Source organism: Myxocyprinus asiaticus, chromosome 44 (assembly GCF_019703515.2).
Source record: "Myxocyprinus asiaticus isolate MX2 ecotype Aquarium Trade chromosome 44, UBuf_Myxa_2, whole genome shotgun sequence".
NCBI lineage: Eukaryota > Metazoa > Chordata > Actinopteri > Cypriniformes > Catostomidae > Myxocyprinus > Myxocyprinus asiaticus.
In genome coordinates, this window is record NC_059387.1 from 16,909,367 (window position 1) to 16,933,761 (window position 24,395).

A 24,395-nucleotide genomic window follows, 5' to 3' on the forward strand; every position below is an offset into this window, starting at 1 on the left:
TCCTCGGCTGATTAGCCCGGTTGTGTTCACACATACAAATTTTAAGCAATAAATGGTCAGCATACATAGATTTTTGCCCATCACCCAGATTTCGTGTTGCATGTGAACGCCTATACCGGTGCTCTTTCCGGCTTATTACATTTTGATGTCAAAAGCAGAGAGTAACCTGATAACCTGATAAGTTTTATCACTACATAATTAAGGGGGTAGTTATATGGGTACCGTAAAAATTAATTTAAGTGGATAATGACTTACATTTTGGTCTGCTTCTCACAAAGCTGTCATATCGCTTTAGAAGACATTGAATATAGTGCAAGTCATATGGACTAGTTCCATGTTACTATTCTATTCTATTCAAGCTATTTTCTCATAGCCCACTCCAGTCCAGCAGATGGCATTACTGCAGCTTGTACCATTGTGCAAAGCGCATTCAATTGAAAAAAGAGGAGGGAAGAAAAAAGACAGAAGTAGGCGTTAAGACTGACGTGCCTACCTGATAGCGATAGTGAAGACGTGTTCCTCACTCACACACTGATTTTGGCCACCAAAAGTTATTTCAGCATTCACCAAAATGGGAATCCGGAAAAAGAACAGTAAGAACCCTCCGGTGCTCAGCCATGAGTTTGTGATCCAGAACCATGCGGATATTGTATCTTGTGTTGCTATGGTTTTCCTGCTGGGTCTAATGTTCGAGGTAAGAAGCCTTTCTGATTTAAATCATTCACTCTTGCACATTTAAGAACACGTCAGAATAAAAGATGACAAATGAAGGTGATTACTGCTTTGTGGTTTATTCCTATAAGAAATTCTTCAGATCCTTAATGCCCTGTCAGAAACAGATCTGAACCCGTCCACTTCCTTTAAGTGCAGAAAAACTGAAAGGTTGTTACTTTTTCGTTTTATTTACCTTTAATTTCTTTGCATATTGCATATTACTGATCCATATAAATCAGCGCATCATTTTGTCTCAAGTACATGTTGCTGGTTTATTCGCCGGCTTCTTTGAACTAGTTGGGAATTTTGATTCAAACAGCCATGATGCGCGAGAGACTGGAGTTCCGTATGAAGCGATTCAAAGAACTTTGAAACGCGCGAGATCAAAAGCCACGGCGCGGATTTGTTACGTTTATAGAAGCGTTGAGTGCAATGGTATAATTTATCGTAATATAATTGCGCAAAATCGTGGCTGCAAATGAAGTGTTACGTGGCAATCGGAGAATGACTGAGAGAGCTGTTATCGGTGCGTACGGCAGCAGGAGCGTCTTCACGTCACTCACTGATTTTTACAAACAAAATGTTTTAACTGGTAGAAGCTTATTGATTTATTACTCCCAACTTTCGGTAGGAATGCGAGTTTGCGCAACGGTTTGATTTGGACGATAGTTCGCTGAATATCAGCGGCAGAACTGGGGCATCATGGGAATTGACGTTTTCTACTTGAACAGATGTGGAGCTCTTATATGCCCCTTATTAATGATATGCTCGTTTGAATTCTGATTAAAATTATTGTCTGTTTGTGAAAGATTGATTATAATTAAAATCCACTGAAGGAAGAGATTCTGTGTGTGTTTTTGAAAATCTGGTACTTCATTTTCATCTCCACAGAAATAGAGTAAGCGGGTGTTACTCCTCCTGTGTAACTGCGTGTCATTAACACTGGATGTATGAACCCGCAACAACCAAGAACATTTGCCATTAAACACTCGTTTAATTAAAGGGATAGTTCACCCGAAAATGAAAATTCAGTTATTGTTTACTCAACCCTGTGTTGTTATAACCCCATATGACTTTCTTTCTTTTTCTTAACACAAAGGGAAAAAATTTTGTGCTCAGTGATGTCATACAATGGCAGTTTATGGTGACCACCTCTTCAAGCTTCAAAACAATGCAAAAATCTAATTTAGAAGTCTAATAATTTATTCCATGAGACTCATGATTGTTCTGAAAGCATACAATAAGGTTTGGTGAGAAATAAGCTGAAATCTAATGTAACATATTATTTAGTGAAAATGTTGACCAACCATTGATCTCCTCTGCACGTTCATGAGACTGCACAAGAGCAACATTTCATGCAGCCCCGCTGGCAAAAAAGGGCATTCATACAAACACCCGTTATGTTTAAAGGTGCAGTATGTAAGATTCAGAAACCCTTGTTATTAATGACACTTGTGGCCGTTAAGTGAACTGCAGCCAGCTACCTGTTGCTCGTGCTCGCGCTCGTGCACACACTCCATAGGGACATGATTGAGCTAGCATCCAAAACAATGATGTTGCGTACAAAGAGACTGAACGTGATCCACCGGCAACATGCTGACAGATGAGGTAGCATAATTAAAATTACACAGCTATGATTGTTTTACTAGAAACTTTGAGACTGTATATTATATTTGACTCTCCATTGCTGGAACAGGGCTAAAACAAAGTGTGGATATAGGTCTGACTATGTGAGAATGTAGTTTGAAGTAAACACTTTTCTTTGCATGATACATTGATTGCATTTATACGATAGCCTATGTCAGCGTTAGCTAGCTAGCCAGCTTTATCAATAGCTGTTAGCTAAATTTGGTGGATGATGACAGTAGCTGTTTATAAAATAGACTATACATTATAAATATGTTGACACAATTCAGTATTGATGTGATTCCATCACAACTGTCATTTTGATATATTGATGCGCTATTGTTTTATAATAATAAAGGATGTATATATTTTCTGTATAACCAAGTTATGTTACACTAATGAATGGAGCTTTTTGTATTATCTTGAACATTGTCTAGCATTCATTTAATGTATTATTGTAGTTTACCTTGCTGAATAATTACAGATTAACATTGTTTATGACAAGATCAAGTTAAATAAAATTACACGGCTCAATCCTTATGGCACTATATTTCACATGCTTTGCAGTTATGTAAGCTTACCTGTCCAATAAGAAGAACGCCAATTCAGGGTCGGTTTTGAGCCCCAAACCGAACGAAGGTCCCTCCAGAAATCAAATGCCCTGCCGATGTTCACTCTAGTTTTTGCTGGCCAGACGGGATTCAGTAGATAAATGTTTTTTTTTTTTTTTTTTTGGCTTACTCTGAGTTTGTGTAGGAGTCGGTGTTGTGCTGGGAGCCGGATGTTTGCTGGATTCCATCTCTAAGATAACGTTACCTAGTTTTGCAGACAGTTGTCGCTGTTGAATAGCGGAAGAGAAGCTACTGTCTGAGGCAAGGCTCTCGGGAGCGCGCATAAATGTCACATCCTTTGGATTTTCCCGGCAAAAGCGACCCGCTCCCTTCGCATGAAAATCAGTCTACAGGCTTTAGTAGGCAACCTAGGAAGTCCGGGAAGGGCTCATTTTTTAAGTTGCATTACAAGCCGTTCACACATTGGCAAAATAAAGGCAAATATTACGTGAAAATTGTTACATATTGCACCTTTAACTAAAAAACAGGTCCGCCACAGCGATAGAAACAACAGAACACAAAACAGCTGCACATAAACCAGAGAACCGAACTTACTGAACATGTCTGAGTTTGTAGTTGAAGAAATTTCTTTGCCCAGACTTATTTATTTTTTCCTTTTGAACTGGTGTGTGGGTGACAGACCTCTGCCTGAAGAGAGTGAGACCTCAGCGAAACATTCGGTAAGTGTAACATTCTCTGCCAAAATCAAGTAGTTTTTAACAGGGCTATTGAGATGCTGGCTTCAATATACTGTTATGAGTGTTTTTGGACCGGTGCCAGTTCACATCGGACAGGGTTAACTGGCGTAATGCCGAAAGTAGAAACCAAACGATCGTCAGAAATTGACCATTGCTTGTCATGTCTGGTTAGGACAAAAACTCTGATTAACATAGAAAATATAAATTTTATTGCATGTCGTTTGCCGTTAGGTTAGGACACTGTGTGACTGTGGCTTCCTTAGCCTCTTCAATCCCTCTTGGTTTGCCCTTACAAAAGTCTAGTGTTCTGGCAAATTTTCCACAAATTTGTCACTCGCTGTTTTCGCATGCAAATTTGTTTGTGATTTGCAGCAAATGTTTGCCAGATGGACATTTTGACTGACCGCAAGTTTGCTGCAAAGTCCATTTGCATGTGTAAAGGATCAGTGGTGAGTTTGTGGCAAATTCGCAGTGAACTCCCGATTTTTGCAAGGGTGATTTCCGAGTACCGTTTCAAACAAATAAGGCTGGACAAAGAAATGCATCTATTCTCAGACTGCAAACGAATGACTACAAACATGTTTAGTAAGTGCAGCTGTTTTGTGTTCTGTTGTTTGTATCGCTGTGGCAGACCTGTTTTTAGATAAACATAACGGGTGTTCGTATGAATGCCCCTTTTTGCGTGAACTGATCTCGTCCAGTCTCAAACTGGCAGAGGAGAGCAACGGTCGTTCAACAGTTTCACTAAATAATACATTAGATTTTGGTTTGTTTCTCACCAAACCTTATAAGTATTTAAGTATAAGCTTTAAGTATATAAGCTTTCGAAACAATCATGAGTCTCATGGAATAATTTATTAGACTTCTGAAATATACTTTTGCATTCTTTTGAAGCTTGAAGAGTTGGTCACATAAACTGCCATTGTATGATATCAGTGAGCACAAAAATGTCTCCCTTTTGTGTTAAGAAATAGAAAGTCATATAGGGTTATAACAACACAGAGGTGAGTAAACAATGACTGAATTTTCATTTTTGGGTGAACTATCTTTAAAGTGAATCCAGAGCGCTTTGCATTCATTATCATAATCTTTGCTTCTATTTTAGCTGGAGTTTGGCGCGAATGTCCGCAGATGGCATGTGCTTTAGAAGCACTTAATTTTTACATGCTTTTCAGGAGCTGCTCGTGCGGTCCGGAAAAAGCGTTTCTCAAATATATCATGCGAGAAATGAGAGTGAACACGAGATTTCACCAGAAATAAATGGTTACGATCAGCTCGCTGTCCAAATGCTATGCTGACTGATCTTGTCTGAAAAACAAAAGAAGAGAGGAAAAAATAAAATATGGCAGCAACAATGTTTGGAAAGACGCTGGCAGGATGTCTGTGTCTGTTTTGGAAAAAGGTAAATAAAACAGCACAATGTCAAGCAGACCATATATTATTTTTTAGTTTATTACAATAAAACATAATTATCTTCAAATTGTGGCTTTCCTTTCTTGTACATAAAGATGCATGATAAGATATTATTGGCTGGAGCAGTTCGCCCTTGTCGTTGCATTGCTCACACAACAAGATCATGTGAAATAATATCAAGCATGGCATGAAAATATCCCAGCGTCTGTGACTGCTCAAGACTGGCTCAGATCTATGGGATCAAAATCCCGTCAAAAGTATTGCGGTCACAGATCCAAAAAAAATAAGCATGAATCAAAAAATAATAAGCGCAGATCAAAATAATTATAACAATGAATCAAAAATATATAAACACATTTAAAATATGCTGTAAAAAAGAAAAATTAAAGCAAAGTCATCAGAATTGCAAACAAAATCATGTTTTCCTTGGTAATATTACTGTGTTTTTGTGCTCTCTGACAATTTTGCTCATATTTTAATTTGTTTTGTACGGTTACGCTGTATTTTTCTTTGCTTTTGTTTCCAAGTTCTGCGCTTGGTTTTCCAAAACTTGTGAGTAGAGTTTCATGTAAATCAGGGGGTGTTTTGCGTCCCTATTGGTCCACTAGTTCTTGATCGACAGCTGCTCCTCTAGCCAATCATTCGAAGAGTGGAGGTGATGTCACTCCAATGCAACTCCAACGGCTGCTGCTCAATATTATATTATTTGTGGTTGATAGATACACTGCTTGTGTCTGTTTTGAGTATTTTCTGCCAGCTCTAGGAAACAATGTGTTATCCGTGTAGGCCATTAACATAGTCCGTTAAACACACATATCGAGTCTTTTAGTTAGCAGAGTTTTAGTTTAGGCATTATTTAAGACTTCCTTGTTTGTAGGTTATTGGCTGCATATCTAAAAAAAAAAAAAAAACAAGGCTGGGTTGGTGTGGATGTTTGATGCATGTTTTTACTAGCTGTGCCAATGTAGTCTCGAGTTCAGAACCCAACTTGATCCGCTTTTCCATGTTGCTGAATGTGCCGTTATGTACTGATCCTAAGTTGACATCGTTGGCACGGCTACATATAGTTTCTTTTTCCATGATACTGCAGTGAAATCAGAAACAAGTGACCAAGCATCCCCATGTCAATAAATGATGCAATAAAGGCTTGGTTGGACGTTCTTTATTCACAAATAGTCGCAAATTTAGGGACTGTCTCTAAAGATACAGGCAACATTGGAGTATACATATCCAAAACATTTGCAAACATTTCCATAACATAGAGTATACAACTTCAGTAACATTTGAAGCAAATGTCTTACAGGCATACAACCAACTCCAAAGTGTGCATCTAGGTGTCAGCAATAATGCACAACTTTTAGATTTTTGATATAATAATAATAAAAAAAAGTCAAATTATATTAAAGCATTTCTATATTCATCAGTATTGTAATAGGCCTTGGTGTTGGGATCTGGATTTTTTTTAGTGGAAAAGCAGATCAAGTTGGGTTCTAAACTCGCGACTACATTGGTACAGCTAGTAAAAACATGCATCAAACATCCACACCAACCCAGCCTGTTTTATTTTATTTTATTTTTTTTTTTAAGATATGCAGCCAATAACCTACAAACAAGGAAGTGTTAAATAATGCCAAAACTAAAGACTCTGCTAACTAAATTCAGCTGACTCGATACATGTGTTAACGGACTGTGATAATGGCCTACACGGATAACACATTGTTTCCTAGAGCTGGCAGAAAACACTCAAAACAGACACAAGCAGTGTATCTATCAACCACAAATAATATAATATTGAGCAGCAGCCGTCGGAGTTGCATTGGAGTGACGTCACCTCCACTCTTCGAGTGATTGGCTAGAGGAGGAGCTGTCAATCAAGAACTAGTGGACCAATAAGGATGCAATACGCCCCCGATTTACATGAAACTCTACTCACAAGTTTTGGAAAACCAAGCGCAGAACTTGGAAACAAAAGCAAAGAAAAATACAGTGCAAGCGTACAAAAAAATGAAAATATGAGCAAAATTGTCAGTGAGCACAAAAAACAGTAATATAACCAAGGAAAACATGATTTTGTTTGCAATTCTGCTTTAGTTTTTCTTTTTTTTTCTTTTTTTTGCAGCACATTTTAAATGCGTTTATATATTTTTGATTCACGCTTGTTATTTTTTGATCTGCATGAATTATTTTGATCTGCGCAAATTATTTATTTTTGTGCTTATTTTTAAATCTGCACTTATTATTTTGTTTCATGTTTTTTATTTTTGGATCTGTGACCACAATACTTTTGACAGGATTTTGATCCCATACAGATTACGTTGGTGAACTGCTCATACTTTACGATCATCGCCGCGAGCAAAAGTTTGGCGTTGATTCTGCGTTTTGTCGTAGACTTTGGAAATCTGTCTACGACAGCAAAATCCGATCAAAAATCGTGTAGTGAGGGTGTGGCTTAAGGAGAACTTTAGGGGAATGTCAAACCTACAGTAGACGTTCTACTACCATTTAAAAAAAAAAAACATTTTTAAAGTGTGTGTGTATGTATGTATGTGTGTGTATATATATATATATACATACATACATACATACACTGGTGGCCAAATATTTGGAATAATGTACATATTTTCTCTTATGGAATGAAATTGGTACTTTTATTCACCAAAGTGTCATTCAACTGATCACAATGTATAGTCAGGATATTAATAACATGAAAAATTACTATTACAATTTGAAAAGAAATTTCAGAACTTCTTAAACTACTTCAAAGAGTTCTCATCAAAAAATCCTCCACGTGCAGCAATGACAGCTTTACAGATCCTTGGCATTCTAGCTGTCAGTTTGTCCAGATAATTCAGGTGACATTTCACCCCACGCTTCCTGTAGCACTTGCCATAGATGTGGCTGTCTTGTTGGGCACTTCTCATGACCTTACAGTCTAGCTGATCCCACAAAAGCTCAATGGGGTTAAGATCCATAACACTCTTTTCCAATTATCTGTTGTCCAATATCTGTGTTTCTTTGCCCACTCTAACCTTTTTGTTTTCTGTTTCAAAAGTGGCTTTTTCTTTGCAATTCTTCCCATAAGGCTGCACCCCTGAGTCTTCTCTTTACTGTTGTGAATGAAACTGGTGTTGAGCGGGTAGAATTCAATGAAGCTGTCAGCTGAGGACATGTGAGGCATCTATTTCTCAAACTAGAGTCTCTGATGTACTTATCCTCTTGTTTAGTTGTACATCTGGGCCTTCCACATCTCTTTCTGTCCTTGTTACAGCCAGTTGACTGTGGTGTACACCTTTGTATGAAATCTTCAGTTTTTTGGCAATTTCAAACATTGTATATCCTTATACCTTCATTCCTGAAAACAATGATTAACTGACGAGTTTCTATAGAAAGCTGTTTCTTTTGACCTAATATTGATCTTAAGACATGTCAGTCTATTGCATAATGTGGCAACTCAAAAACAAACACAAAGACAATGTTAAGCTTAATTTAACGAACCAAATAGCTTTCAACTGTGTTTGATATAATGGCAAGTGATTTTCTAGTACCAAGTTAGCAATTTAGCATGATTACTCAAGGAATAAGGTGTTGAAGTGATGGCTGCTGAAAATGGGGCTTGTCTAGATTTGATCAAAAATGACTTTTTTCAAATAGTGATGGTGCTGTTTTTTACATTAGTGATGTCCTGATTTTACTTTGAGATCAGTTGAATGCCACTTTGGTGAATTAAATTAACAATTTCCTACCAAAACAGCAAAATCTGTACATTATTCCAAACTTTTGGCCACCTGTGTGTGTGTGTGTGTGTGTGTGTAATATATATATATATATATATATATATATATATATATATATATATATATATATAAAATCATCTCTTGGCTAATGTCCATTCTGGGAACTGTTTGGACATAATGTTCATTTTTTCTTTCTGTGCAGATTACATCAAAAGTAGCGGTTTTGTTTATAACTGTGCAATACAATGTCACCATTCCAGCAAATGGTAAGCATGTGGGAAATTACATCTTCCTTTTTCTAATTCATTCATAAGATAGTATTGCAAAACTAGTTCCTTTTGGTCTTTTTAAATAGTTTGTGTAAGAATAAATTCCATACTACATTACTTTCAGTAAACACATCCTACTGAACTGTAACACCTTTGAAACTATCAGACAACAATTTTATTCAGAGACACACTTAATGGAAATATTTAGAAAGGTATCACCTGAACGTACTTTAGAATTTTTATTTTGTATTAATCTCAAATGTCTTAATATATCTTTGTAAATTGTATATATTTATTGTTTACCCTGTGCTTGCCATGTGAATAGCCTTGTTGCTGACATGGAGTTAAAAGTTAATAAATAAACAAACAAATGTTATTTTCAGTAATATTGCCATTTCAGTTATTCTGGATTTTTTTTTTTAAAGAGGGATCATTTGTCAGTAATGTAATTTACTAGGCTTGTAATTGAGTCGATTTAAAGATTAGTATTGCGACCCTAAAATAAAGGCATGTGAGAGTTCCATAGTTAAAACATCTGAAGGTTATCAGGATGTTGTCTTGTTTAAGTTTTTGTCAAACAGCTGCACACTGACAATATTTGTGAACTTTATGCCACTGACACTTAAAGTAGCTGCTTTAAAAAAAAAATCATAGATTCCTTCCTTTTTATCTTGCAACATTGACCAGTGATCTAACAGCATTATGTTCATCATTCATTATCCCCATTTGTTTGGCAAAAACAATCAGATAGTCTCTTCTATACTAGTATGAAATCAAGAATACTAGGAGGCTTCCATTTTCCATATATAGTGTGCAGGTTTCCACTAGCCAAATGCTTGTGGTTTAACATCCAATGAGACAAAATATATATATATATACAGGTGCATCTCAATAAATTAGAATGTCATGGAAAAGTTGATTTATTTCAGTGATTCGACTCAAATTGTGAAACTCGTGTATTAAATAAATTCAATGCACACAGACTGAAGTAGTTTAAATCTTTGGTTCTTTTAATTGTGATGATTTTGGCTCACATTTAACAAAAACCCACCAATTCACTATCTCAAAAAATTAGAATACATCATAAGACCAATAAAAAAAACATTTTTAGTGAATTGTTGGCCTTCTGGAAAGTATGTTCATTTACTGTATATGTACTCAATACTTGGTAGGGGCTCCTTTTGCTTTAATTACTGCCTCAATTCGGCGTGGCATGGAGGTGATCAGTTTGTGACACTGCTGAGGTGGTATGGAAGCCCAGGTTTCTTTGACAGTGGCTTTCAGCTCATCTGCATTTTTTGGCCTCTTGTTTCTCATTTTCCTCTTGACAATACCCCATAGATTCTCTATGGGGTTCAGGTCTGGTGAGTTTGCTGGCCAGTCAAGCACACCAACACCATGGTCATTTAACCAACTTTTGGTGCTTTTGGCAGTGTGGGCAGGTGCCAAATCCTGCTGGAAAATGAAATCAGCATCTTTAAAAAGCTGGTCAGCAGAAGGAAGCCTGAAGTGCTCCAAAATTTCTTGGTAAACGTGTGCAGTGACTTTGGTTTTCAAAAAACACAATGGACCAACACCAGCAGATGACATTGCACCCCAAATCATCACAGACTGTGGAAACTTAACACTGGACTTCAAGCAACTTGGGCTATGAGCTTCTCCACCCTTCCTCCAGACTCTAGGACCTTGGTTTCCAAATGAAATACAAAACTTGCTCTCATCTGAAAAGAGGACTTTGGACCACTGGGCAACAGTCCAGTTCTTCTTCTCCTTAGCCCAGGTAAGACGCCTCTGATGTTGTCTGTGGTTCAGGAGTGGCTTGACAAGAGGAATACGACAACTGTAGCCAGATTCCTTGACATGTCTGTGTGTGGTGGCTCTTGATGCCTTGACCCCAGCCTCAGTCCATTCCTTGTGAAGTTCACCCAAATTCTTGAATCAATTTTGAATCAATCATAAGGCTGCGGTTCTCTCGGTTGGTTGTGCATCTTTTTCTTCCACACTTTTTCCTTCCACTCAACTTTCTGTTAACATGCTTGGATACAGCACTCTGTGAACAGCCAGCTTCTTTGGCAATGAATGTTTGTGGCTTACCCTCCTTGTGAAGGGTGTCAATGATTGCCTTCTGGACAACTGTCAGATCAGCAGTCTTCCCCATGATTGTGTAGCCTAGTGAACCAAACTGAGAGACCATTTTGAAGGCTCAGGAAACCTTTGCAGGTGTTTTGAGTTGATTAGCTGATTGGCATGTCACCATATTCTAATTTTCTGAGATAGTGAATTGGTGGGTTTTTGTTCAATGTGAGACAAAATCATCACAATTAAAAGAACCAAAGACTTAAACTACTTCAGTCTGTGTGCATTGAATTTATTTAATACACGAGTTTCACAATTTGAGTTGAATTACTGAAATAAATGAACTTTTCCATGACATTCTAATTTATTGAGATGCACCTGTGTGTATATATATATATATATATATAATTATTTATTTTATTTTTTGTCTGGTTTATAGGGGGTCCAGAAGACGCAGTTGTGAATTACTTCCACTATGGTCTTAAAGATATAGCCACTGTCTTCTTCTACATGCTCGTGGCCATCATCATGCATGCCATTATTCAGGAATATGTGCTGGATGTAAGTATCTGTAGCCAGAAAACCCCTCTTTCTGGTGAGTTTGAGTAAACCAGCATGACCAAAGCTGTACAGTTAAAACCACTAGCATTTGTGCAGTTCATTTGGTTACAAACACCTGATCGCATTGTGTTGATTATAATATGTTATAGTATGTTTTGTGCAACACACTATAAATACTAATGAATGTTTCCATTTGTTTTTCCATTTACTTGAATGCTTGACCGTACAGAAAATCAACAGAAAGATGCATTTCTCCAAAACCAAGCACAGCAAGTTCAATGAGTCCAGTCAGCTGAGTGCCTTCTACCTCTTCTCTTGCTTGTGGGGAGCCAGTATTCTTGTCTCTGTAAGAGCTTTACCACCCTATGTCATATAAATAGGAGCTTGTGTGCACGTCAGTGTTTATAGTAGTGTCTGAGAGATTAATTTGATTTACTGTATGTTTAAATGAAGGAGAACCTCCTGTCTAACCCCGTCAGTCTGTGGGACGGCTACCCGCACATTCTCATGCCGTAAGTACTATGCTATGTGTTTCAGGGAAAAATAGATCATTTTAAAAGCATAATGTGTTTAGGGAATGTTCCAGGTTCAATACAATTAAGATCTATTAACAGCATTTATTGCATAATGTTGATCACCACAAACAAATAACTTAATATACTGTGTGTTTATATATTTTACACCAATAAGCCACAACATAAAACCACCTGCCCAATATTGTGTAGGTCTCCCTCGTGCCGCCAAAACAGCGCCAACCTGCATCTCAGAGTAGCATTCTGACATGATATTCTTCTCAATTGTACAGAGTGGTTATCTGAGTTACCGTAGACTTTGTCAGTTTGAACCAGTCTGGCCATTCTCTGTTGACCTCTCTCATCAACAAGGCATTTCTGTCCACAGAACTGCCACTCACTGGATGTTTTTGGCACCATTCGGAGTAAATTCTAGAGACTGTTTTGTGTGAAAATCCCAGGAGATCAGCAGTTACAGAAATACTCAAACCAGCCTGTCTGGCACAAACAATCATTCATGCGATTATCTAATCAGTCAATCATGTGGCAGCAGTGCAGTGCATAAAATCATGCAGATACGGGTCAGGAGCTTCAGTTAATGTTCACATCAACCATCAGAATGGGGAAAAAAATTTATCTCAGTGATTTGGAGCGTGGCATGATGGTTGGTGCCAGACGGGTTGGTTTGAGTATTTCTGTAACTGCTGATCTCCTGGGATTTTCACACACAACAGTCTCTGGAATTGACTCCTAATGGTGCAAAAAACAAAAATGTGGACGTGAAAGTGGAGATTGGTAGTAAAAAAGGACTTCACTATTGATCGGTTTCTCACCCACACCTATCATATCGCTTTTGAAGGCATGGATTTAAATGCTGGAGTCGTATGTATTACTTTTATGCTTCCTTCCTTTTTGGAGCTTCAAAGTTCTAATCACCGTTCACTTGCATTGAATTGGCCTACAGAGCTGAAATATTCTTCAAAAAAATCTTTGTGTTCTGCAGAAGAAAGAAAATCATACACATCTGGTATGGCATGAGGGGTGAGTAAATGAGAGAATCTTTGGGTGAACTATTCCTTTAAGACACTTACAATGGCAGTGAATGGGGCTAGTCCATACATGTTAAAATAAAAACTGTTTAAAAAGTATAGCCACAAAATATAAACATTATACATGTTAACATGATTTTACTGTGATCAAATCTGGGATTTATTGATGCTTGGCATTTACCAGATAACAGGATTTATAATCTGGTATTACTGAATATAACTTTACACAGATATGGTTAGTAAGAGATGTTACTACCTAAATGTTTGTCTTGTGGCTGTACTTTTGTAACCTTGTGTACTGTTGTGTTTATAGACTGGCCCCATTCACTTCCATTATAAAAGCCTTACTGTAACCATGATTTTTGCTTTTTTTTTTAATTTTTTAATTTTTTTTTATTTAACATTATGCCACAAATGCGGTCGAAAGAGCTTTTATTGTATTGTAACTGGAACATTCCTTTAAATGTGGGTTAATGGGATATGGTTATAAATGGCAGGAGGGTGATGGTTTTCTTCAGTGTGTGCGCCAGTGTTATTTAAAAAAATTGCATTTTATTTTCAATTTTTTTTTTTTTTTGCTTGTTTTGTTAACTTTATTTTTTCAGCTTTTTCTAGTTTCAGTTAAGTTGGAGAGATATATATATATATATATATATATATATAAATATTTTTTTATTTATTTATTTTTATTTCAGCTTTAGTATTTTCGAGCTGCCTCGAGCTAACTATATGTTAATGCGCTAACAGATAATATTTAAATGTTTATTGCTATTAAATTCCTTTAGGCCGTTTAGTGTCAGGGCTGTTTTGTACTAACTTTTGGCATTTTAATTCTTTATTTAGGCAGGTGGTAAAGGTTTAAAGTTAGATATATTTAAAAATTTATATTCCGTGTATCTAAAACTAAAATTAATTCATATATGTATTTTTTTTTATTTGGTTAATTTCTATAAATTATGAAAATATATCTTAAGTTTTTCCAATTATGTTAGTTTTTATTTTTAATTCAGTTAATGTTATTTTTATTTTTCATTGAAGTTTTCATTCATGATACTGACACTGGTGAGTGTTATAAAGCATGGGAGTGTAAAAAGATGGATGAGAAAACTAGGTAGAATAAAAAAGGTTCATATTCCATTTGTCTTTCCATTGTGAGCTTTGTGATGTCACTACTACTGAGCAGTACTGAGTATTAGTTATATCTTCTTTGGTAAACTGATAAGCCTGGCTGGTTTGCATCACAAAGGTTGTTCAAAAGCTACTGTGACACAGTTGATCAAATTATCCTGCATTAGCCTACCTCTAATTCTCTCCTCTGATTCTCGTAGACCTACTGTATGTAACACACAGCTTGCAAATGCAGTTTTCACTGGTGTTTGATTTCCACAAGTCGTGGAGATGCTAAAGCAGTTCCTTATCGGTTTCAGATTCCAGATGAAGTTCTACTACATCTGTCAGCTCGGCTATTGGCTCCATGCTATCCCAGAGCTCTACTTCCAGAAAGCCAAGAAAGTAAGCAAGCAAAGTCAACATGGTGTTTCCAGTGGGACTTGTGTTCAGGATGCACAAGACGCACTGAAAACGAGACCGTCTTGCATCCTGTTATTGAAACGGGACAGATTTCCCTCTCCGGAGGGTTCCATGTTTACCAAACTTTTACTTCACGGAAATTGAGCGAAGACATGACAATAGACAGTCATCGGGGCCAGATTTTGGATAAACACACAATAGCAATGAAAATATGGAACCGGTTTGTGCTTTTGTTTTATTTTTCAGGAAGACATTCCTCGTCAGCTTGTTTATATAAGCCTTTACTTGGTCCACATCGCAGGAGCCTACATTCTAAAGTAAGCTAAACTATTAGATAATATTTGTATTAATCAAAATACAGTATATAGTACATTACTCATGGCACTGAAAATAATATAGTTGTGCATATGTATTTAAAATATCACTTGGCTATCTTAGACAAATTATTGCATAAGGGGCACTTAATACAGGACACATTCTTGCATTTAAAATCATCTATGTGGAATGGGAATTAGAACAAAGAGGTCTTGGGATACATTTTTAAAAGTTTAACTATTGTTAACATGACATACCATCTTAACTCTATGCATGAAGAAAAAATGCGACACATTGGCCAAAGACGTCTGTCTAACGTAGGTGCACATAGTCCACGATTAAAAAAATAATTTCGATGGAATGCAAGAATGTGCCTGGTGTGAATGGCTCCTACAGTATGTATAATTAAAGAAATGACACTTTTTAAAGACTAATACTGGTGGTACTCGTGTTTAAATTATGTTTTTCATTTGTTTCTAGTTTGAACCGGTTGGGCCTGGTGTTGCTGGTTTTGCATTACTTTGTTGAACTCCTCTTCCATGTATCTAGACTGATTTACTTCAGTAACGAGGACAGGCAAACTGGGTGAGTGCCATTCATTGGACGAACCAAGTGCTTTTAATAAACGCCTCGGATGTATTGTAAAGATATTACAATTGTCTTTTAATCTCAGGAAAGTATGCTTCTTTATTATGAAGCATTTTTAGAAACCTGTCTGTTTGTGTATGTTAACAGGTTTACATTGTGGGCTGTTTTGTTTGTGCTGGGCCGGTTGTTGACTCTTTCCCTGTCTGTTCTCACTGTGGGCTTTGGGCTGGCTGGAGCAGAGAAACAGGGTCTGAACCTTGCAGAGGGAAGCTTTAATGTGCTGTTTGTTCGGTAAGTAGAGTGATCCACATCTTGAGTGAAAAACAAGCAAGTGTGGTGGAGTAGTTGAATTAAAGGGTAAGTTAACCCAAAAATGAAAATTCTCTCATTATTTACTCACCCTCGTGTCATCCCAGATTTGTATGACTTACTTTCTTCTGTAGAAAATAAATTAAGATATTTAGAAGAATGTTTCAGCTCTGTAGGTCCATACAATGCAAGTGAATGGGTGCCAAAATTTTTAAACTCCAAAATCAAAATAAAAGTAATCCATAACACTCCAGTGGTTAAATCCATGTGTTCAGACACGATATGAAAGGTGTGGGTGAGAAACAGATCAATATTTAAGTCATTTTTTTGTCATAAATTCTCCTCCCTGCCCAGTAGGGGGCGATATGCAAGAAGGATGTGAATCACCAAAAACAAGAGGAGGAGAATGAGAAAGTGGGAATTGACTGAGCAGGGAGGATAATTTATAGTAAAAAAAGGACTTAAATATTGATCTGTTTCTCATCCACACCTATCAAATTGCTTCAGAATATATGGATTTCACCACCAGAGTCGTCTGGAGTACTTTTATTTTGCCTTTTATGGGGATTTTGGAGCTTCAAAATGTTGGCACCCATTCACTAATTTTTGGTATTGTATGGACCAAAAGAGCTGAGAAATTCTTCTAAAAATCTTCGATTGTGTTCAGCAGATGAAAGAAAGTCATACATCTGGGATGGTATGAGGGTGAGTAAATGATGAGTCATTTTTGGGTGACCCATCCCTTTAAAGCTAACTCTCATAATTCTTGTTTGCAAAACGTCCCAAATGGTCTTTGGTGGTTGACGTATAATTGCAATTAATCTATTAAGGGAGTGAGAGAATCTGCTAATTTTATTGAGAAAAACAAAACAAAAAACAGTCAAAGTAGTTTCAAAATGTGTTAAGGCTTCCATTTTTCATGAAAAAAATACTGAAACTGTAGTTACATTTGACATAAACATTTTAATGAGGAACCATCCATGGGATTACTGTGGTTACCATAGTCTTATTTACACATACCGTAGTTAAACTATCATACTGTACTTTTGTGATCTGCACATCACTGACCAAATAGACATGATCTGCAGTGTGTGTCTGCTTCCAATATAAAAGTGCAGAACAGAAGATAACAATCATCTTACAAAAAAAACTTTGCATCGCATATGATTAAATTTGCTGGAATATCACCTGGGCAGCCTGCATAATATGTAATTACATTTTAAATGCACTTGTTCTAAAAGTGGTTGGACAGGATTCAGTTAAAGACCGGAGGCCTGTACCATGAAGGTTGCTGAACAAACTCAGGGTTTCAGGATTGGTTTCAGGCTGACAAATTCAAACCAATCCAATCAGGTTTAATTGGTACCATGATGCAGCTCATCAACTTTGTCTGTCAACTCAGGCTTCGATTCTGACTTTAAGATTAGATTACGCACTCGTGCACATGAATGAGTGACGTTTGCAGCGCACAACCAATCGTGTGAGAGAACGTGATTCATTTCTCGCGAGAGCTGGATTTTCCTCTCTGCTGAAAGCTGATGATTATGAAAATAAGAATTTAAATTCATTTAAACTGTGCAAAAGACATTGTTTTAAAAAAATATAAAACATATAATAGAAACACTGCTCAAGAGTTCTGCATGAAATCATGAGGAATTAAAACACATGAGTTACACAGTACAAGGAATAACTGTAGAATTATGAAGCAATTAAAGACATTTACACCACAAGAAGGAACAGCGGCTGCTACGAGAGCTCAAGAGGACTGCTGCAAACAAATTCTTAATGTGATAAAAAAAAATATGTAAAACAGCTGGTATATCAATGCATAAGTGAATTCATCTAGGCCCACAACAAGAACACATGGGCTTATTAATTTTAAAAGCTTACATTTATTTAAAATATAAAAGCTTTTATATTTATTTGAATTGAAAACTTTATCATTCAAAACTAATACAAATAAATATAGGCTACTATTGATTACAAAACGAATAGAGAGTATGAATATGAATATTCTCCCTAAGTTTATTTTCCTTTTTCCAAATCTGCAAGTTAGTATATCAAAACAGTGTTTTAGACAATGGAATAAACTACTTTGTAAATATATATGGGATAATAGGAAACCTAGAATTAGTCTTAAAATTCTTAAGTTGTCAAAAAGGCTTGGAGGACTAGAATTTCCAAATTTAATAAATGATTATAAAACTGCCCAAATTCAACCTATATTGTGAACCTAAAGTGAAATGGAGGAAGATGGAAATTTATCAAATGGGGGAACCTATTAATTTATCCCTGTTAAAGCAACACATTTAAAATAATAGATAATACTTGTATTAGTAATACTTTTAGAAGTTGTTATTTTACTAGAAATTGCTAAAGATCCTGATTTCATGCTAAATAGATTAGATAATACATTTAAGTTTTGGGCAGATAGAGGTCTGAAAAGATATCAGCTGTTCACTGAAAGGAATGGAGACCTTTTCAAACCTAGTAAAAAAGTATGAGCTTCCAAATTCACATTTGTTTAATTATTTACAGGTAAAAAGGTATTTATTAACAGAAGTTAAAGTAAAAGAAATAAAGGAAATGCATATGTAAGATTGACAAGTGTTTGAAATAGGTACTGCAGTCCAAATTCAGAATATTGGAGAGTTGTCTGCCCAGCCCCAGACTCGAAGCTCGTGCGGGTTGCCAGAATGTTGACACGTAAATTAGCCAACTCAGCATCCGTTTTAAAGGATTGCTGGGCTTTAAGCTGTCTCCATCTTCCAAAGGCATCTCCAATATTTATCCTTGTTTTACTACACCTCTGGTCATGGTGGTTTTTAGACGGATGGCGAGGCTTTTTAGGTCGGGTGGAATCTGTTATCTCTGATCCAGTTCGTTTGCTGGCTTCCATGGCTGCAGCACGCAGTGTTCCTTGCCTGCAAACTTGTTCAAATCTGACAACCCAGCGATATCGAAATACTATTGGTGAGTGGGCAGTGGGCGGGATCACACAGGCCAAAACATAAACAGAAATTCCGGCCCGGAATGGAAACTTCAAAGTAGAATATTCTGGCTGTAGCATTGTTATCGGAGAAGCCAGCATTTCAACTTAGCATGTTTCCTAATTCTCTAATGACATATTATGGTCATTTTAGGATTTAGTACAGTAAAAATATTACAGATAGCACCTTTAATAAAAAAAAATAAAAAAATCTTTCCACTTTATTTGAAATAAAATATAACATGTAAATGAATTAATTACACATTATTTATCAAATATGTTGTGAATGGTTATTTGATATGGTTATTCAAAATAACATCGTGTTTTATTTTTGTTTTGTTTTTTATCTATCTTGATATACAATTTGTACATTGTATTAAGTAAAAAAAAAATGCAAAAATAAAAAGCATAAAAAAGGCTATTATTAATTAATTAAAAAGTGAGCACTTGGAATACTGTATGCAAATAATTGGTATGCAATAATATGACGTATTTTGTGTACTGCTGATATTGCTTATATTATTATAACTTCAAGTAAAATACTGTATGTTTATCTCATGTCCATGAAAGAAAGAGGTTTGGGTGGTATTCACCCCTTTCCATAGCAATCTTGAGCTTTTAATATTTTTAAAATGATTATTTTTTGCAGGTATCATATTAATCCATTTTACTGGCTGTTTTATAGATAGCCTAATATAGTATGTTTATATTTTCAAAGATATTTTTTGCTATGGCTAAACACACTATCTGCTGAAAATCTACATTTTGATTCTCAAATAAATTTATCATGAAGAGTTAAATTTGTGGATTTCCAAGATTTTATTTGTAAAGTGTGCTTTGAGAGACATGGGGGAGTGACTTGATTGCGTCAGAGATGTCATTTTACTCACAGCTGATTGGTTCAGCATCTGTTAGCGATCTGTAATCTAGAACGAAACCTGCTACGGAGCAGGTTAGCCGTGTAGCATAAGTTACTATGGAGATCAACACCGCTAAAAGCAGACCAAATTTCATGATACCTAAAACCTGGGGTTGAGGCAAACTAAACTAAAACTTACCTGGCTAGCCACCGAAACCGGCATCATGGTACAGGCCTCAGGGGCCACATTACAGAAGCATTCTAATCTAGAATCCTATCTTGTCTGTGTAGTAATCATGGCGGTTTCAGTTCGGATCTGATTTAGAGCATTGAACTTGTCAGATCTTAAGACTTAAAGGAATAGTTCACCCAAAAAAAGTCTCAAACTCTTAAGTCTTTCTTTCTTCTGCGGAACATTATGAATGATATGATGCCGTTTGTACATACAATGCAAGTCAATTGGGTCTGAAACATCCAAGCTCCAAAAAGGACATGAAGGCAGCATAAAAGTAATTCATACAACTCCAGTGGTTTAATCCATGTCTTCTGAAGCAACACAATCGATTTTGGGTGCAAAACAGAGCACCTGCTCTGCACATGCTTCAAGCCGAGGAAATATTATTAAACTTCAAATCATGATCATGCCAAGGATGCCGCAGATGTTTGGTCTGTTTCTCACCCAAAACAGATCGTTTCGCTTCAGAAGATGTGGATCCATATTCTAGAATAAGGATTACCTTTATGCTGCCTTTATGTCTCTTTTAGAGCTTGAAAGTGTTGTCCCCATTGACTTGCCTTGTACGAATACAAACACTTCATATCTCCATCAAAAAAATCTTTGTGTTCCGCTGAAGAAAGTAAGCCATCCAATTTTGAGACTGCATAAGGATAAATGATGAGAGAATTATCATTTTTGGGTGAACTACTCCTTTAAGGTAGGAAGTTTCTGTAATACAGCCCCAGAAGATGGAAAAGCAATAACAACCTTTTGCTTTGTTATTTTTGGAGTTGTAATGCACACTGTTTCTCTCAGGGTGACTGTACTGGCTGCAATCTGCACCACTCAGGCTTTCATGATGTGGAAATTTATCAACTTCCAGCTGCGACGGTGGAGAGAACACTCACAGACTCAAGTCATAAAGAAGAAATCAACGTCTTCTAAGAGCAAATCGAAAAAAGGTTAGTGTTGCCCACTTAAGATGTGTTTACCCTTTTTATTGGAAATACTGCACTGATATAGGTGAACTGCTGTCAAATGGTGACGATTATACTGTCTAGAATCTTATTGTTAATTCTGGAATATACAAATACATTTAAAGTGTTAGTTCACCCAAAAATTAAAATTCTCTCATCATTTACTCCGCCTCATGCCATCCCAGATATGTATGACTTTCTTTCATCTGCTGAACACAAATTAAGATTTTTAGTATGGTTGTGCGCTATGACTAATTTGACTGTCATTTAAACAGAAGTTTTGTAACCGACTAGTCGACTAGTCTAAAGAGAAACCAACCTTCAGAAAACAGTAAAAAAAAAAAAAAAAGTGTGTTTATGCAACCCATTTAAAATGCTTAATCTGTTCCAAATCCGATGCTAAATTCCACTGAAAAGGGGCATTTATCTGCGACGTGCTCGCCTTGAATTATGAACATTGTACATTAAATATAGAACATGACACACATTCACTGAATCAACGTTAGCGAATACTTAACAGACATATTTATTGAAAACAATTGAATGAATAGTGCAGGATCAATGGAACAACCCTAAAAGCCTGTTCTAAATGGAAATCACCAAGTAAAAGTTACTTAACATATTAAAACAGTCAGGACATTGTTGAAAATAATTAACAGGTAGACTAAGCCAAATCTATGAGAGAGAAAAAAAATGCGCTGAAAAGTTGCGCGTATTTCACAATGTGCAGTCATGCATAAACCATTGATCTAATATGACAGCTGTTCGGTAAAGAACCTTAACCAATAACAGTTACGATGTAAAAACAAAAAAGTAGCTATAGGATAGAAAAAAATAGGCCTGTGACGTAGCCTGCAATAAACCTAATGTATTCTAAACATGACGTGCACACAGAATAAAATATAGTTTAACCATTTAGCAATCGGCACCTTGTTGAAAATAGCCTTCTTAATCAGCAGATTAAAAAATGGCATACCTAGCCTAAAACAGTTATTTTCTAGGCTACTTACTCAAAAGCATAATTTTTGGATGAGCAAAATTAACCCGTCGACATGGTCCGGTGAAAGACGGGACTTGACTCACCTGAGGCGTCTATTCTGCGCTTAGAAAAAGCCCGTTCAGTGGAAAAATAACGTACAAGCATGCACAGATTTAAAGAAGACTCAAATGTGAAAACATCCTTAGGGACTTTCAAATGTTTGGAAAGCCGATTTCTGCACCGCCGAAGTGATTTCATTACTACTTTGCTGAGTTTACTTGTCTAGCGAGAGGACATTTTCCTGCGCGCGCCGCGAGTGAGAGAGGGAAGACGCACGCGCAGCCTGAGGTGAAATTAAACTCTGTATCTGCTCCAGAAATCCTCTTTTTTTTTTATTTTTTTTTTATTTTATTTTTTTTATAATATTTGTATTATTAATTCTATTTAAAATATGTAACATTAATATGACAGTAATTTAAGTGCAGCCTCTGTAAAAATATAAAGCCAAACGTAAATGTGTAAAAATTATGATCAGTTTAATGGGGGGAAATATTAACCGACTAGTAATTCCAGTGTCGACTAGCAGCATCAGAACCATTTAGTCGACTAGTCACTAATTTTTAGAAGAATTTCTTAGCTCTTTTTGTCCATACAATGCAAGTGAATGGGTGCCAAAATTTTGATGCTCCAAAATCCACATAAGGGCAACATAAAAGTACTCCAAACGACTCTGAAGCGATATGATGAGTGTGTGTGAGAAACCGATCAATATTTAAGTCCTTTTTCCTTCTCTTTCTCCTCCTGTTTTTGGTGATTCACATTCTTTGTGCATATTGCCCCCTACTGGTCAGGGAGGACAATTTTACAAAAAACTACTTAAATATTGATCTGATTCTTACCCACACCTATCATATGTCTGAACACATGGATTTAACCACTGGAGTCAAATGGATTACTTTTATGCTCCCTTTATATGGATTTTGGAGCTTCAAAATTTTGGCACCCATTCACTTGCATTTTATGGACCTACAGAGCTGAGATATTCTTCTAAAAATCTTAATTTGTGTTTGGCAGAAGAAAGAAAGTCATACACACATGGGATGCCAGGAGAGCGAGTACATCATGAGAGAATTTTCATTTTTGGTGAACTAACCCTTTAAGAATCTGCAACACAATATGAACCGCTAATCACTTACGTCAAGCCACCTCTCATTTTTCTGCCACAGCCAATGGTGTGAACGGATCTGCCAGCGGAGCAGATTCCCCCAGAGCGAGGAAGGAGAAGTCATCATAAACCATCTCCATTCCCCCCACTTTCTTTTCCTGACTCTGTAAGGGCCCAAAAAACGTTTTCTGTATTTGCTCGAAGCGGCAATCCACAATCCGTAAATCAAATGACCGTGATCCAGCCATGCCTACAAAGAAAATATGAAAGCTGTGGGACAATGTAACTTATTTAAAAGTGCGTAACCATACATAATTTTGACAACAGAGAGGGATAATCCAGTATTTTAATTCAAGTTTGAAATCAGGGTTATATTTAAAGTTCTCTGAAGGCTCACAGTTTTTGTTGATTTGATTCTATGCATTTTTGAAAGATCTCTGCTTCATTTGCATTGTGGTATAAAAGCTTTGTCACTTTTTTTTTTTCACACTTTTAATTTTTATTTTTTTATTCTGTTTTATTTTAACAGAACGTTAATTATATTATTTGCACTGCACTGCCTAATTGGTCAAGCCAAGTAAATAGTTTAATGTTCCACAATAAATAATTATTTAGCAAAGAAACAAATGTGATAGAGAACAAAAGCATTGGGCTTTCGTTGTGTCAGTAGATTCTGCATTTTAATCCTGAACTCTGCACAGCTGACTTTGCTGTCTAGGTAACAACCTGTTAAAAATGGCAAACCATTAAGTGTAAATCTGGTGAGATTTTGAAATTAGGGTAAAAATGTTCGAAAATTTTCTCAGATAATTACATTAGTACGTTTTGTTTAAAGAAAAAAAAAATATATACATAAAGGTGGAATTTAAATAAAGAAATAAGCATTGCTATCTCATATTTCTTTTACCTAAGAACAACCTATTACAAAGATAAGCAGTTAATAAATGTTTTGTTACTGTTCTGTTTTCTGTTTATTTATCTGTCCCCTTTGTATTGCATTGGTTGTGAGTCAGATATGCCCTGTTGTTTCTGCATTTTCTTTGCCGCACTGTAAAAAAAAAAAAAGGTCAAGACATTTTCAAAATGAGTTCTTCAAAGGAAGAAATATAAATAGACTTTATAAAGACAAGTGCGTAGCATTTTCATTCATGTTGCTTTAAATGTTCTCCTTGCATTACCGATACTGACCATGGAGCGGCGCTGT

At 36.3% G+C, this 24,395-nt stretch overlaps 1 protein-coding gene across 1 annotated transcript; it reads left to right on the top strand.

Annotated features, from left to right (window-relative positions):
- The first annotated feature begins 456 nt into the window (after window positions 1-456).
- Window positions 457-24,320, top strand: tram1 (translocation associated membrane protein 1). The gene is made up of 11 exons (XM_051686962.1): window positions 457-694; window positions 8,999-9,062; window positions 11,581-11,702; window positions 11,932-12,048; window positions 12,156-12,214; window positions 14,691-14,775; window positions 15,040-15,110; window positions 15,589-15,693; window positions 15,844-15,987; window positions 20,887-21,032; window positions 23,253-24,320. Exons 1-11 carry the CDS (start codon window positions 572-574, stop codon window positions 23,318-23,320), a joined length of 1,104 nt encoding a protein of 367 aa, XP_051542922.1. The 5' UTR covers window positions 457-571; the 3' UTR covers window positions 23,321-24,320.
- The last annotated feature ends 75 nt before the right edge of the window (window positions 24,321-24,395 follow it).

Bases quoted from the DNA above. Each gene is read 5' to 3' on its own strand.
- tram1 (XM_051686962.1), top strand. From the start codon at position 572: ATGGGAATCCGGAAAAAGAACAGTAAGAACCCTCCGGTGCTCAGCCAT. The intron at 695-8,998 runs GTAAGAAGCCTT...CTTTCTGTGCAG, and splicing joins TGCTGGGTCTAATGTTCGAG to ATTACATCAAAAGTAGCGGT. The intron at 11,703-11,931 runs GTAAGTATCTGT...TTGACCGTACAG, and splicing joins TTCAGGAATATGTGCTGGAT to AAAATCAACAGAAAGATGCA.